The 13,670-nt window shown below is 40.6% G+C and overlaps 1 protein-coding gene across 1 annotated transcript in view; it reads right to left on the reverse strand.

Moving 5' to 3' along the window:
- The window catches only part of RELN (reelin), a 533,405-nt gene that overhangs the window by 67,622 nt on the left and 452,113 nt on the right, over positions 1 to 13,670 (reverse strand). Inside the window, exons 41-45 of the mRNA XM_053609340.1 lie at positions 10,432 to 10,661; positions 5,587 to 5,807; positions 3,873 to 4,020; positions 1,393 to 1,651; positions 311 to 560 (exon numbers count right to left, since the gene is read on the reverse strand). Coding sequence (XP_053465315.1) covers positions 311 to 560; positions 1,393 to 1,651; positions 3,873 to 4,020; positions 5,587 to 5,807; positions 10,432 to 10,661 — 1,108 coding nt within the window. The remainder of the gene's footprint in view (positions 1 to 310; positions 561 to 1,392; positions 1,652 to 3,872; positions 4,021 to 5,586; positions 5,808 to 10,431; positions 10,662 to 13,670) is intronic.

A 13,670-nucleotide genomic window follows, 5' to 3' on the forward strand; every position in this document is an offset into this window, starting at 1 on the left:
TATGCTTCATTCTGCAACTCTGACACTGAAAAAACAATCTTGATTTGCCAATTATTATTTTTTACTTTTAAAAAGAAGTCTTCATATACATTATGGTTAAAAATCAGCTCATATTCTGTTGCTTTCAAAAATCAACTTTTGAAACTCAATTTACACCCAATGTTTTTAAGAATGCAGTACAGCTGGGCTTAAAGTGCACTTGACTTGTACTTTAGGACTGCTCTGAGGTGCAAAACAGCCCTATGATAGACGCAGCCATGAGTGTGCATGCACACACATCTGTCCCTCCATCTCGAAATGGAAGACTCACCATAACACGAGTCTGTGACTGAGCAGGAGGCAGCGAAATCTATCTGTAGGAATGAGTCCTCATTCACAGCAATGTCTGTGGTGACAACGTAACGGGTGCTGGCCTTTTCAATGAAGACCAGGGCGTCACCGGTAGAGCCACACACAGGCATCTTGGTGCCTCCTGGGTGAAGCAGCCATTTCCTACTATCCAGCGTTGTGAAATCATCTTCCAAGACCGTATTACCAGAAATGTTTCCTCCAATAAGAATCTGAAATGTATTTTGAAAAACACACAAATTTTCAATGTGGTATTCAGACCCAGGAAAGTGCTGCCTTTTTTGTTTGTTTTTATCTGTCAGCCTGCTCAGAACTGGCACTATCGAGCTAGCAGAATGTTAGGGGGCCTTTCAGAATGTTCTTGTTTATGTGGTCTCCTTGCCCATCTGGCAAGAAGCTACAGAAAACAAATCAAAGCTTTGACAAAATCATTCACAGCCTTCATGGGCCAAATTGTGCCTTTGGAAACTACATGCACCCAAGCTAGGAAAGTAAAATTTGGCTTACATGCGATTATTTTCCAGCTAAAATTTCTATTGAAGGACAATTGTATCCTTAGGCATTTCAGTTCCAATTCTTTGCAAGAACTCCACGGTTTGTTAACAGGTTTTCTGTCCTATTTGTTACACATTTTGTTACATGTAAAGATCCTTTGGAGCAGTCTGTAAGGATGTTGGGGAGATTTATATATTTGTTTCTTCACGGCGTGTGGCACCAATGCTAATTTGCACTTTTTCCTTTTCATAGAATTATAACCTTGTATCACGCTGGATAAAGTCCCTCTATCCATATGGCAGAATGCTCTGGGAGCAGGACCCAGGCCTTCTGTTGTGTCATTTGTTTTATAAGCTTAGGCAAGTGAAGGAATAGAGAATGAAAGAATGCTAAATGCCGTATCTCGGCTAGCTGCGTGCCCTTGGGCAAGTCATTCAACTGTCTGTCTTGGGTTGGTCTGCTGAGCAATGCGGCTGGACTGAATGCTTTCTAAGGCTACTTTCAGCTCAAGTGACAAAAATTAAAACAGTTAATGCTGAGGGGACTGACCTGGTCGATCACCCAGGGGCTGTAGAAATGCCCGTTCTCAGATGGTTGCCACCAGCGGAGGCGAGTGGAGGCAGAACGGGCTTTCAAGGGTATCTCCAGGGCGATGTACCTGCCCACGTTGCTGGAGTTGCTGAAAAGGAACTCTTGAAGAAGACTCCAGGAGAGGCCGCCGTTGAGAGAGTACTGCAGAAGCACGGGCTGACTCCTGGGGTCTGGAACGCCTTTCCCACAGCCCAGTCTCATGAAAAACTGCACAAACCTGACAAGAGTAAGCCTTACGGTGACTCTTCCTCCAAGGAGAGATCCTCGTTAAACGAGGACCAGCACATGGGTGACACAGGGGCGTGCATGGCTTTGATGAATATGATGGTTTAATGAATGTCCAAAGCAATCGCTTCAAAGCCTGATTTTCCTTTTTAAAGCGAAAGGGCATTAATTAAATGTGAAGTCTGACGAAGGGCAGTTCTGTGCCCACATTTGTATCTCACGTCCGTCCTCAGGTGAGTCTGAGGGAAGTGAGCATTCTGTGCCCTTTGGCTCTTCTGTGAGATGACAGGAGGGGCCGAAAGGCTGTGGGGGTTTGGGAGTGAGTATTGTCATCTATTTAAGATAAAGGTGGATCCTTAGTGTTTGAAAGGGGAAGAACAGGATTAAGGTGGTTTATGCCACATTATTGGCCAAGTCACCGTTCCCAGGTTTCACCAGTAGTTCTCTAGATCTCATATTATTGGTTTTGGGAGACACATTTTAAATTCAATGGTTGTAGCAGCTCTTTGTGAAAGGCCAGGCATCACTTGGAAGAGGTATGTCAAGCCTGAGCCTCTTTTCTCTCCTTTGTGGCAGGGGCAGGGGAGCATGAGTGGGCTGGTGGTGAGTGGTGGACTGTGCCAGCTTCTGACTGTTGCTGGGGCTGGGGCTGGACGATACTGGCCACTGAGAACTGTGGCAGCCAGCCAGGGGCAGCGCTCCCAGCTGGCAGGGAGGTGGGCAGAGTGGCAGCAACCAGCTGGAGTGCCGATGAAAACTAGCTCACATGTTATCTTTGGCAGGCAAGCTGCCGGTGCCTGGTCTGGCCACTATGTTCACTGGAAATGCAGAAGAAACATCACTGTGGCCCAACACACACATCCCAATAATGTATGTGGGCTCAAGGTAGTAAATACACTGGACTTGTAATAAAAATATTATCAGTCCTATATATAAAACCATTTGCTCTTCATGAGATGTCCCCTTTCCCCCTTTTCATGTATCTCCTGACCCTGAAAAAATTTGGATTTTACATGGAGCATTTTCAGGTCAATATATGCAAATCCTACACAGCCTGCTACTGAGATGAGTTCAGTAATAGACCTTTTAACATTGGATTAATAAAACATACATAGTTAGTGCTTAGCGACATTTACATTTATAAAAACAATAATCATGTGTAGAGAAAAACTTATCACATTGTCCATTTTTACTGAGAAAATCTTTGCATTAATTCAGTGATAGATAAACCATGTCAGAATTACTCATTTAGAAAAACCTAACAATTCCTAAATTAGATATCTCAGCTGTTAATAAAAATCATAGATAAGGAACATCAAATTATACTACATGTACTAAGAGAAAGTAAAATCTTATTTTCTATAACTGCACCATGATCTCACAGATAGAGCTATATTTTCGATGAGGCAAGATAAAATTTACGATCAACAAATAAAAGATTTAGCAGAAAGAAGGAACAAATATGTTAAGCTGTATTCTAAGCTACCCGGAAATATTTCAATAAACAGGAACATGGTTTCTTTGCTCACTTGCAAAAATAGGTCAGGATTCCATTTTCCACATGTTAAACTGTCTTTCTTATTTTCCTTGCGTATCCCTTGATCATCAAGTGATCATCTTGACAGGATATAATCCTCTGAGCCAGTTTAAAGTGTTTGTTACTGAGTGACTGAGTTCAAGCTAGAAAATGACTGCTTAGAATGTGTGGAGTGAATCATTGGAAAGATGTTATAAAGAATAAGGCTGCACTTCACATGTTCTTAAATTGCTGATGGAAACAAAATTAATTGTGAATAATTTGAAGATATATTGCATTTTGACTAAACTTTCTACTACACGTGATATAATAAATGTAAATACTTTTAACATAGTCCAAGTGCTAATAAAAAGTGTTGTGTAGAAGGTGGATAAAAAGAAGATGCAATATTATTTTCTTAAAGTAAATTAAACATTGTTGTTTTCTAGACCCAATCTTGAAAAATACAGACATTAACTTTCGTCTGTTTTGCTATGTTTCCTTTCTAGTGTAGTTATTGAACAAGTCTCTCTCCATTTTAGAATGGAAATTATACAAATTGCATCTTAATGGAGGCTTTGACAAGAGAAAAGTTCAGCGTTTCTAATTGGAGGCCTTATCTTGAGATCTCTCTGCTTCTTTCTGATTTGATTATGCTCTACCATGTATTACAATGTGGTTCTTCAGCAGTGATTACCTTGCATGTGATAAATCCAGGTCTCGTGTCACCAGCATGCGCAAGCCATCTTCGTTGAAGAAGAGGTTGTTTCCACTGGAAAGGATTCCACACTTGCGAGATGGCTTTCCGCCACTCATCAAGAGGAATCTATCAGATTCTAGTTGACCTGAAAAAAGTGGACAATGTGGTTTACCCATGACCCCAAGTATAGTCAGCCATATGATATTTTTAAAAGGAAAGTAGTAGATGCATTATGTATTTTTAAAATATAAAGTCATTAATACTAAATTCATATAGTTTGGGATAAGAGGCCTCTTGAACATTTTAGTGTGTTTGAACTGTTTAGCTTTGAAGAGTCCATGTGACAGGAGAAGAGAGTCTACTTTTGAAAGCTATCTATGGTTCAGCTAGATGGGTCCCTCCTTTCTGCTCCTCCACAATGAAAAAAAAGAACATTTGTTAGTCAGAGAGTGGTGCAGGCCAGAAGTAAGGGCAGGCGTGTGGCCTTCCACCGGCGTCCTCACTGAGTCCTTTCTAGTGTGATGACAGTACCGGGTGGGTATAATAGAACACTTTTTAAAATGGAGAAATTTTGGTGAAGTTTCCTATTAAATAATGTCTTTCAAAACAAGCTCCCAAATCTGTGCAGATACTCATCTTAGATTTAGTTGATTTGTTTTCATTGTGGAAAAACATATATCACATAAGATGAACCATTTTAAAATGAACAATTTAGTAGCATTTGGCACATTAACAATGTTGTGCAACTATCACCGATACCTAGTTCTGGAATGTTCATCACCCTAAAAGCACACCTTATACCTAGTAAGCAGTCACTCCCCAGAGTGCCCTCCTCCAGCCCGCGGCAACAGCTCATCTGCTTTCTGTCTCAATCTATTTGCCACTTTGAATATTTCACATAAATCGAGTCACACAAAATGTGGCCTTTTGTGTCTGGCCTCCTTCACTTAGCATAATGTTTCAAGATTCATCCAGGTTGTGGCCTGTATCAATATTTCATTCGTTTTTATGGCTGAATAATGTTTCATTCTATGGTCATTCCTAGATCTAGTTTTAAAATGTATTGTAAAATCATAACTATAACAATTTTCCAGAAAATGTGATAAAAAGAAAAAATCTTTTACTCTTGCTATCCTAATAGAGATAGCTTTTGTATTTACTGCTTTCTCTTATGAAGCTGTTTCTCTTTAGTTTGATCAGAATGCATATACAATTTAAATGATTTTTTCCAATTATTCCATGGCACACTTTTTTCTGTGTTGTAACATTACCTTCACACATAATCATGCTGGATTTTAGGTGTAACATTAAAGTACAGAAAGTGAGAGTCTGTTTAATGAGTTAGTGGTGGTAAAACAAAGTCAGGAACTTATATTTCTGGAAACTTCTTCCCTCCACTTAAGATTAAATTTCTACAGATATTTTCTAAAATTATCAAATGAAAATTACATGTGGTAGAAAAAGTGGTGAAAATAGCATTAGTTTTTCTCAGTTTGGTCTTACTCTCTCTCATGGACTTTTGTTTCAAAAACGGAACCCTGTAAAATTCAAAACTAAATAAATTTTTGGGTGTTCACAATCACATATTATCATTACAGTGATAATAATGAAATATGAGAAGAGTGAACTGGATGGTTAGTTCTCCATCAAAAACTGTGTTTAACATGTCAGCTTTTCACAAAGCTACACAAACTCTATACGAAAATATCACCTTCAAAGTCATCCTTGAGAAAATCAGGATTTTTGGTGCTTATTTTACAGGTTGGACCTGAGTAGCCGGGGTCACATATACACTTGGTTGCATTGACACAGCTCCCATGGCCATTGCACATCTCCTCACACTGGGGACCAATGTAGACATTATCGATGGCCCATGTCACTGGCTGAGATCCAGCAGGGTAGAATCCCTGGTACCATCTGAAACGCACTGACCTGGCAAAGAGATACAAGTCTTTCAAAAACGAATCAACAAAACAGTATACCTGCAAAATAAGCACATCTGATCAATGAACAGTGGAGAGTTATCGCCTGTGTGCCACACTCATCAAGTAGAAAACATGCTCGCCATTTCTGGAGCAATCTTTTCATTTTTCTGCTTCACTCTCTTTATAATTTTGATGGGATTTTCACTACTATAGCTACCACAGCTAGAGTTATTTAGAAGTGTGTCTATTCCCCTGATTGGCCATGAGTGTGCAGAGGTCAATTTGTGCTTCTTTTGTGTTGTTGTTCCTTTTTATGGAGGATGGCAGGTGTTTCACACACAGTAGGTGCTCAGTAAATGCTTGTTGCACGTAATCTGTTGTGAAAGGCTATTTGAGCTAAACAGAGGCTTTTTGAATTTTATCTTACCAGAAGCAAGAGAGCCTCAATGGATTATTTTTAAGAGAAAAGGTGACAGGGTGGAGCCTATGGCTCAGTGAGTGGAGGGCCCGTCCCATATACTGGCGGGTTCAAACCCGGCCTCGGTCAAACTGTAACGAAAAAATAGCCAGGCATTGTGGCGGGTGCCTGTAGTCCCAGCTACTCAGGAGGCTGAGGCAAGAGAATCGCCTAAGCCCAGGAGTTGGAGGTTGCTGTGAGCTATGATGCTACGGCACTCTACCCAGGGCAATAAAGTGAGACTGTCTCTACAAAAAAAAAAAAAAAAAGAGAAGGTGACAAAATCAGATGTACTTTAAGTTAGATGTCTCTTAGTTCTTAATTTCCTTTAAAATAAAAGATAGTTTTCCTTTTGATTCGTAAATGGATTATGCTATCATATTGTTGATAAGTTAGCTCCTTGGAAATAGTCTAGATAATTAGCTCAGCCAGAAAGTTTAATGTATTTTACCATGTATAAAACTCGGTTCAAAGAAGATGGATTTATTTCAGAGGAGCAGGCTATAGAGATGGTGTAGGTACTTACTTTTGTGCACTGTGAATCTTTCCCATTTTCAATTGTCATTGAAACTAAATTCTGAACCATTTTTTATTTGAGAAATGGAAATTGGAAGTCAAACAGTAGGGGGCTGGGGATGGATGGTGGGAGGGAAATGCATTTGTTAGGTTTCTAAAAGTTTAGTAGATGGTAAAGCTGAACTCAAGTTCCCACATTTAATTTTAATCCTAATTTCATTGTTTATATCAGGACTGCAACTACAGTAAGCTTTCCCCAAAATGCCAGTTCATAATTAAACTTTATTTTCAAATGCTTTTCAGAGTTTAGTCTTGGCAAGAAGCATTTCTTACCTTTTGAACTTTCAGACTGCTGAGCTGAGGGAAATGGCTAGAGTTTTCCTTTGAACAAATGCCTACAGGATTTTTCTTGAACTTATTTATTCAAATGTTCTGAATACAAATGAACCACCTTGTTGGATTTTTATTATTGTTCACCTGCCTTGACATAGAAACTGCCAGTGCTGTGATAAATGGGCAGAAGGGTCTGGATTCACTGTGGTTCCCTTTTGCTGCAATCTTATTTTGGAAGTTTCTCATTCCCACCCTCCTTGGTGAATGTCAGCATCTGTTATCCTAAACCAGTCGTAGTGAAAAGGATCTGTTTTTTAAACATAAACTTAAGATTTCAAGCACACAACACTGCTTTCATTAAATAGAGTTTGAGTTGACTCATTATGAAACTGCATAAAGCAAAAACAATTAAGAAGTTGTAAAGACAAAAAGACTCTAGACTAAAAGGACACAAAAGTGGTGAGAATAAAATCAGATCCAAGTTCAATACGTACTTTTTGAATGTAAACTGACCGTAAGTTGAGGCAAAAAAATGGCCATTTTTCACCTGGAAACCTTTAACATACTTTTGTTGTATATCTAGTGTCCAACAAGTACACAGAAAAGGGGAATTTAAACACAGATTTTGTATATATATATATTTTTAGCAGCTAGCACTTGTGCTATTATTATGTGTCATGTTGAATGCAAACCAAGGAATGACTCACTGAGTTGGAGAAAATTTAACTTTTGCCTTCCAGCAATTCATGCCTGCATGGGTTTAAAGAAGAGTGCTAATTCTTTTCCCCAAACAAGGACTAGACAACATTGTTAAGGCAAATTCTTCTCTTCACGGAAATGGTTGAAGGCAGTTTGAAAAGTACGTTTATAGCATTCTGAGAATGGGCATGCCTTCTTAATGCATTTTTTTCAAGGAAGTAACAATGACACGGAATACAAACAACATGGCAGTCCAAGTTCTGGACAGTCTCACAGGACTGTCTTTTATAATTTTCTTTTCACCAGTGGGTGGAAATATAGACGTATGCATTTCTCTTGTTCAGGTTTCCAAATTACGTTGTGCTGTGAGCACAGCGCACTGAACATCTCTAACACTTAAGTGAGGTGGTCTCCACCACCCTGGCACACTGTCCTGACACGGGCACCTTCATCCAGTGCCTCTAATGGCAGGTCTCTGTGACCTTATTTTATACTCCTATAGACAGGATTGTTTTTACGTGGCAGCTTGCTGAAGCAAGTCTCATTTGGTAAAGTACAATCTAAAAACATGGCTTCCAACCCATCTTTAGTATTTTTTTTTTGTTTTTTGTTTTTTTTTCTATTTAATCTAATTTCCTAACTGGGCAATTTGAGGAAATTAGGAGTCCACTAAACCTGGTGCTTCTCAGCAATACTGTGATGGAGTTTGGTGGGATATTCTGTTCATAAGGTAACTGTCTTAGTCTGTTCAGGCAGTAACAAAATACCATAAACTGGGTATCTCACAAATAACAGAAATTTATTTCTCACAGTTATGGAGGCTGGGATGTCTGAGATTAAGGAGCCAACACATTTGGTATCTGGTGAGGGCTCACTTTTGGTTTATAGCTGGGGCCTTCCTGATGTGTCCTCACATGCTGGAAGAACCAGGGCAGCTCTGCAGGGCCTCTTCTATAAGGGCTAATCAGGAAGGCTCTGCTCTCACCTCCTAAAAGACCCCACCTCCTAACACTTTCATCTGGGGGGGGGGTAATAACTTTAACATATGAATTTTGGAGGGACATGAGTATTCAGACTACAGCAGTGCCTACACTGACTTCCCAGGCCTTTCCCCTGCCTACCCCAACCATAGACATGGTCTTTTGGCAGCTGTGCTTCAAAGGAACACTTGGCTTTCTGGCCATAGCTGAGAGCTTCAGATTTTCTTTTTTTTGAAATTTGGAATTAAGATTCTCAGAAAATAAAAGCTGTGGTTTGCTGAGTGATGTTAATGTCACAATGATAAAAACAAGGATCCCAAATTCTTGTAGCTGAGGTCCTCACCCTTCCTGAGAAGAGCCCATACAGTTCCCAATATCTTTCCAATATAATCTTCCACTTTTCTTTATAAGCTTCTTTATATATTTCTTGCAATATACAATCGTAAATAATACAACTGATTTTGGATCAAAGGTATTTCCCAAGCTATTTCCCCCTGCCCAACTCTTCTCCAGACAAGCTCCCCTCCCCATCAGTGGCAGCTATCTGGTTGTGTGGGCCGAGTTGTCAGGGTGGTGTGTTCCTGTGATCTCCAAATACTTCCTTGCCTCCTCTGGCTATCAATTCATCATTCTGAAATGCCCTCAAAGAACCTTGAGGGCATTTCACTTAGTAATGCTTATTTTTTTTTTAAAGAGTTAGATTTTCTATTAGAATAACGTCCTGGTGTAATAGCAAGGATTAGGAAATGACATGGTTGACAACACAAAATATTAAAGCCCTTAGCCATCGAATTATAAAAATTATGCTGATGAGATAATGATGAGGGAATGGATTTAAGTTCAAAGAGAATGCAGACTTTTAAAAATCTACTTTCACCCCTTTGGAAAAGTAGTAGGTATTAGTAGTTTTGCTTGAAGATCCGAGATTTCTAATTATGCTCAGTTTCACCTCAGGAATATCAATGTATTTCTATCTTGAGAGTGCGACATCAGTACTTCCTTCTTTTTCTGACATATTCTGAGAAAAAAGAAGTTCTGAGGCCGCCTGCTTTGTTGATTTCCTCTCTTTGCTCATGGATATTATTAGTTTTATTTTTTGAAATGGACTTTTTATTTCCTTTCTGTTAGGGTTTAAGTCCTTTATCTTCAAACTGCTTTTCAACAGACTGAGTCAAATAAGTCAAATAAGAGGGCTGAGAGGTGAAAAGTAGAGACGCCTGTGAGACATGTGTTAACAATTTGCCTTATGAGACACCAGGATCACTCTGTGGGTTTCCATCCCCCCTTCATGTCCTCTCCCTGATTGGGAGACATAGACAGATGTTCAAAAGTTATAAAATTCTAACTGCATTTGTATCATGAGGTGGAGGTGGACAGGAGAGGCACAGCCTTAGAGGAGCAATTTCTGTTGCTGCCTAATTGATCGAATCAGCACCCACTGGGGGATGAAGGGTGCAATCCACAGGCTGCTCTTCAAATCTCCCTTCAGACTGTGAGTTAATAGTTTTGTCACTTCTGCTTCAAGTGAGAACTGGAGAAGAAATGTCAGGTGGAAGTGCCCCCCTGGTAAAGCAGCAAGTCAGTGACGACTCTGTGGACACCTGTCAAATGAGAAGTGCACATGGTGCCAGGCAGCAGGGCCTTACCCACACAGGCGCAGCTTCCCGAAGTGCACGACCTCCCTCCTCCAGCCCTGTGTGGTTCCTGCGTAGTAGGTGCTGCTCGGGTGGTGCTCAGTGGAGCACAGGGAGCTGATGTGGCTGCTGCTGTGATAGCAGAGGGGCAGCAGCAGGTGCCAGGTTGCCCCAAAGTCCCTGGAAAATTCCAATTTCACAGGATCGGTAGATGAGCTATCGGTGGAGCATCCAACATTGATCTTGGGGAAGAAGAAAGAAAGATACAAATTACCTTAGAGCAAGAAGAGTTGAAACCATTCACCACTTCAATATTTTCTAGAGTCCATTTTCCTGGGAACTGCCTTGCTAAAATATTTAACACTATAAAATTCTGTTTTGCCTAACAGAGTGATATTATATATTACCTTTAAATTATAATTTTTCATTATAATTTTTTATAAAGAACCTCAAAGGACCTTATAAAAAATGTATTTCTGTCATTTTCTAAAAAAGCAGGAAGTGGCTCAGGCAGAAGCTGGGACAATTCCAAATTTTACCTTTGACCCACTTTCCATAGCCCTGCAAATCATAATGAAAAGACAGTTTACCCTAATCCTATTAGCTTTTTTTCCAGTTTACTAGGTAAGAAATACCTTCTGTTTTCTTACTTATGACACCTTCCAAATAATGCCGAAAGTTTTGCACGTGGAGAATCTTCAGCACATATTTAATATCAAAGCAATATAAGTATCTTTACTATTTCCCTGGCACAGGGGGAAAAACTTTTTAAAAATTCTATCTATTTAAGGAAGGGTGTCTAAGGTAAGTCAGCCACATGCTTATTTTGTAAGAACTTTTTTTTGCTTATTTGTGGTGTTAGATATCACGAAAAGTATGCATGGACCTTCTTTTTCTTTTTTTTTTTTTTTTTCTCATCAGCTTTCATTAGTATTTTAGTATTTAATGTGTGGCCCAAGAGGACTTTTATTCTTCCAATGTGTGGCAGAGAAAAAAAAAAAGCTGGATACCTCTGAAGGTATATACATGCTGTTGTGATATAATATACATAGTGAAATAATTACTACAGCCAAGAAAATTAACCTATCCGTCACCTTCCATAGCTACTTCTGTGTGTGCATGGGGAGGGGGGGCTAGGAGGTGGTAAGAACACCTAAAATCTACTCTCTCAGCAAGTTTTTAGCATACAATCCTATGCAGGGTGTCATAAAGTTGCCCCTAAAATTGTCATACATAGGGGAAAATGGGAAATTATAGCTAAATGTACCTTTATTTACAAAATATGCATGGCAAAGTTTTACAAAAGATTTACAACAGAGCTTTGTACATGTTGGCTACCTCTTCATAAAATTTTTACAGAAGATTTACAAAATAATGGGGGGGCCACAGAGTATGACAAACTTCTTGGGAGCGGGACACAATTATAGGAGGGACTTTATCTAGCTAATGCAATCAGTGTAACCAAACTCTTTGTACCCTCAATGAATCCCAAACAATGAAAAAAAAAATATTGACAGCCAAACACTATTAGCTCCCTACGGCTCAGCGGCTCAGTCTGGGGCCCTAGGCAACACCCGAAGTTCTCCACGCTCCTGCTCAAGCTCTTCCCAAGGCAGTTCAACTGAGTGCCAAGTCCCAAAACACCAAAACAGTTCACAGAGAACAGGGTGGCCTAAGAATAAGGAGAGAGACTGAGGAATAGCTGGTGATTGGAACAGCCGGACCTCCGTAAGAGCTGTGCCACGACCGCAATTGGCGCCTGCCTGGACCTCCTTAAGACCTGCACTGTGACTGTGATTGGCTTCCGCCCGGACCTCAGTAAGAGCTGCTACGACCCGTGACCCACGCTTTCCTGACCAGAAACTGCGGGAGCCTCGCAACCCTGTGTCCTCCCTCCTGTACCCTCCCTGCCTCCACACTGGCCCGCTCGTCTGGCCAGGGACTCCGGTAGCCACATGCCCTCTGGAGCCCTCCCTGCCTCTGCATGGAGCCTATCTCCTGGCCAGAGACTGCTGGAGCCTTGGGCTCTTGTGCCAAAGTCACTGGGCGCCAGGCACTCTCAGACTAGGTGTACCACCCCCCGCCCTGTTGCTGGATCCTGTTGTGTCACACTCAGGAGCTGCTCCCACAACCAGAACACCCTGGCTGGGGCAGACCAAGAGGAGCTACACAGGGACACACCCTACAAAGATCCAGCAACAACAGAGTGACCCTGCTGGGGTCTAATCTAGGAGAGACACCTCCCCAACTCTGAGGATGGCCAGAGGCAATGGTGAAAAACAATCATGAGGTGAAAACAACAGAAAAACTCTGGCAACATGAATAATCAGAGTAGATCAACTCCCCCAAGGATCAATGGGGCAGACACAGCACAAGATCCCATGCACAAACAAATAGCTGAATGTCAGAAATTGAATTCACAATCTGGATAGCAAACAAGATCGAATTAGAATTCCAAGCAGTAACCCAAAACATATCTCAAGAATTCAACGAATTCAAAGACCAAGTGACCAAAGATTTTGACACATTGAGACAAGAAGTTGCAGCCCTCAAAGATCTGAGAAACACAGTAGAATCCCTCAGTAACAGAATGGAGCAAGCAGAAGAAAGGATTTCTGACATTGAAGACAAAGCTTTTGAACGCTCCCAAACTCTCAAAGAGGAAGAGAAATGGGGGGCAAAAACAGATCACGCTCTCAGAGAGCTCTGGGATAATTCAAAGAAAACCAATATTCGTCTTATAGGGATCCCCGAAAGGGATGAAGTGGCTTCACAAGGCACAGAGTCTCTTCTCCATGAGATTATGAAGGAGAACTTTCCAGACATGCCAAGAGATTCTGAAATTCAGATAGCAGACAGTTTCATAACTCCAGCACAACTCAACCCAAATAAGACATCCCCCAGACACATCATAATCAATTTCACTAAAGTTAATATGAAGGACAAAATTCTGAAAGCAGCCAGACAAAAGAAAACCATCACCTACAAGGGCAAGAATATTAGAATAACTGCAGATCTCTATGCTGAAATCTTTCAAGCTAGAAGAGGATGGTCATCGACTTTTAATCTTCTAAAACAAAATAACTTTCACCCAAGATCCTGTACCCAGCTAAACTGAGTTTCATTTATGATGGAGAAATTAAATACTTCAATGACATTCACATGTTGAAGAAATTTGCCATAACTAAACCAGCTCTCCAGGATATTCTCAGACCTATCCTCCATAAAGACCAGTGTAATCCTCCACCACA

The sequence above is a fragment of the Nycticebus coucang genome, chromosome 11 (genome assembly GCF_027406575.1).
Source record: "Nycticebus coucang isolate mNycCou1 chromosome 11, mNycCou1.pri, whole genome shotgun sequence".
Taxonomy (NCBI): Eukaryota; Metazoa; Chordata; class Mammalia; order Primates; family Lorisidae; genus Nycticebus; species Nycticebus coucang.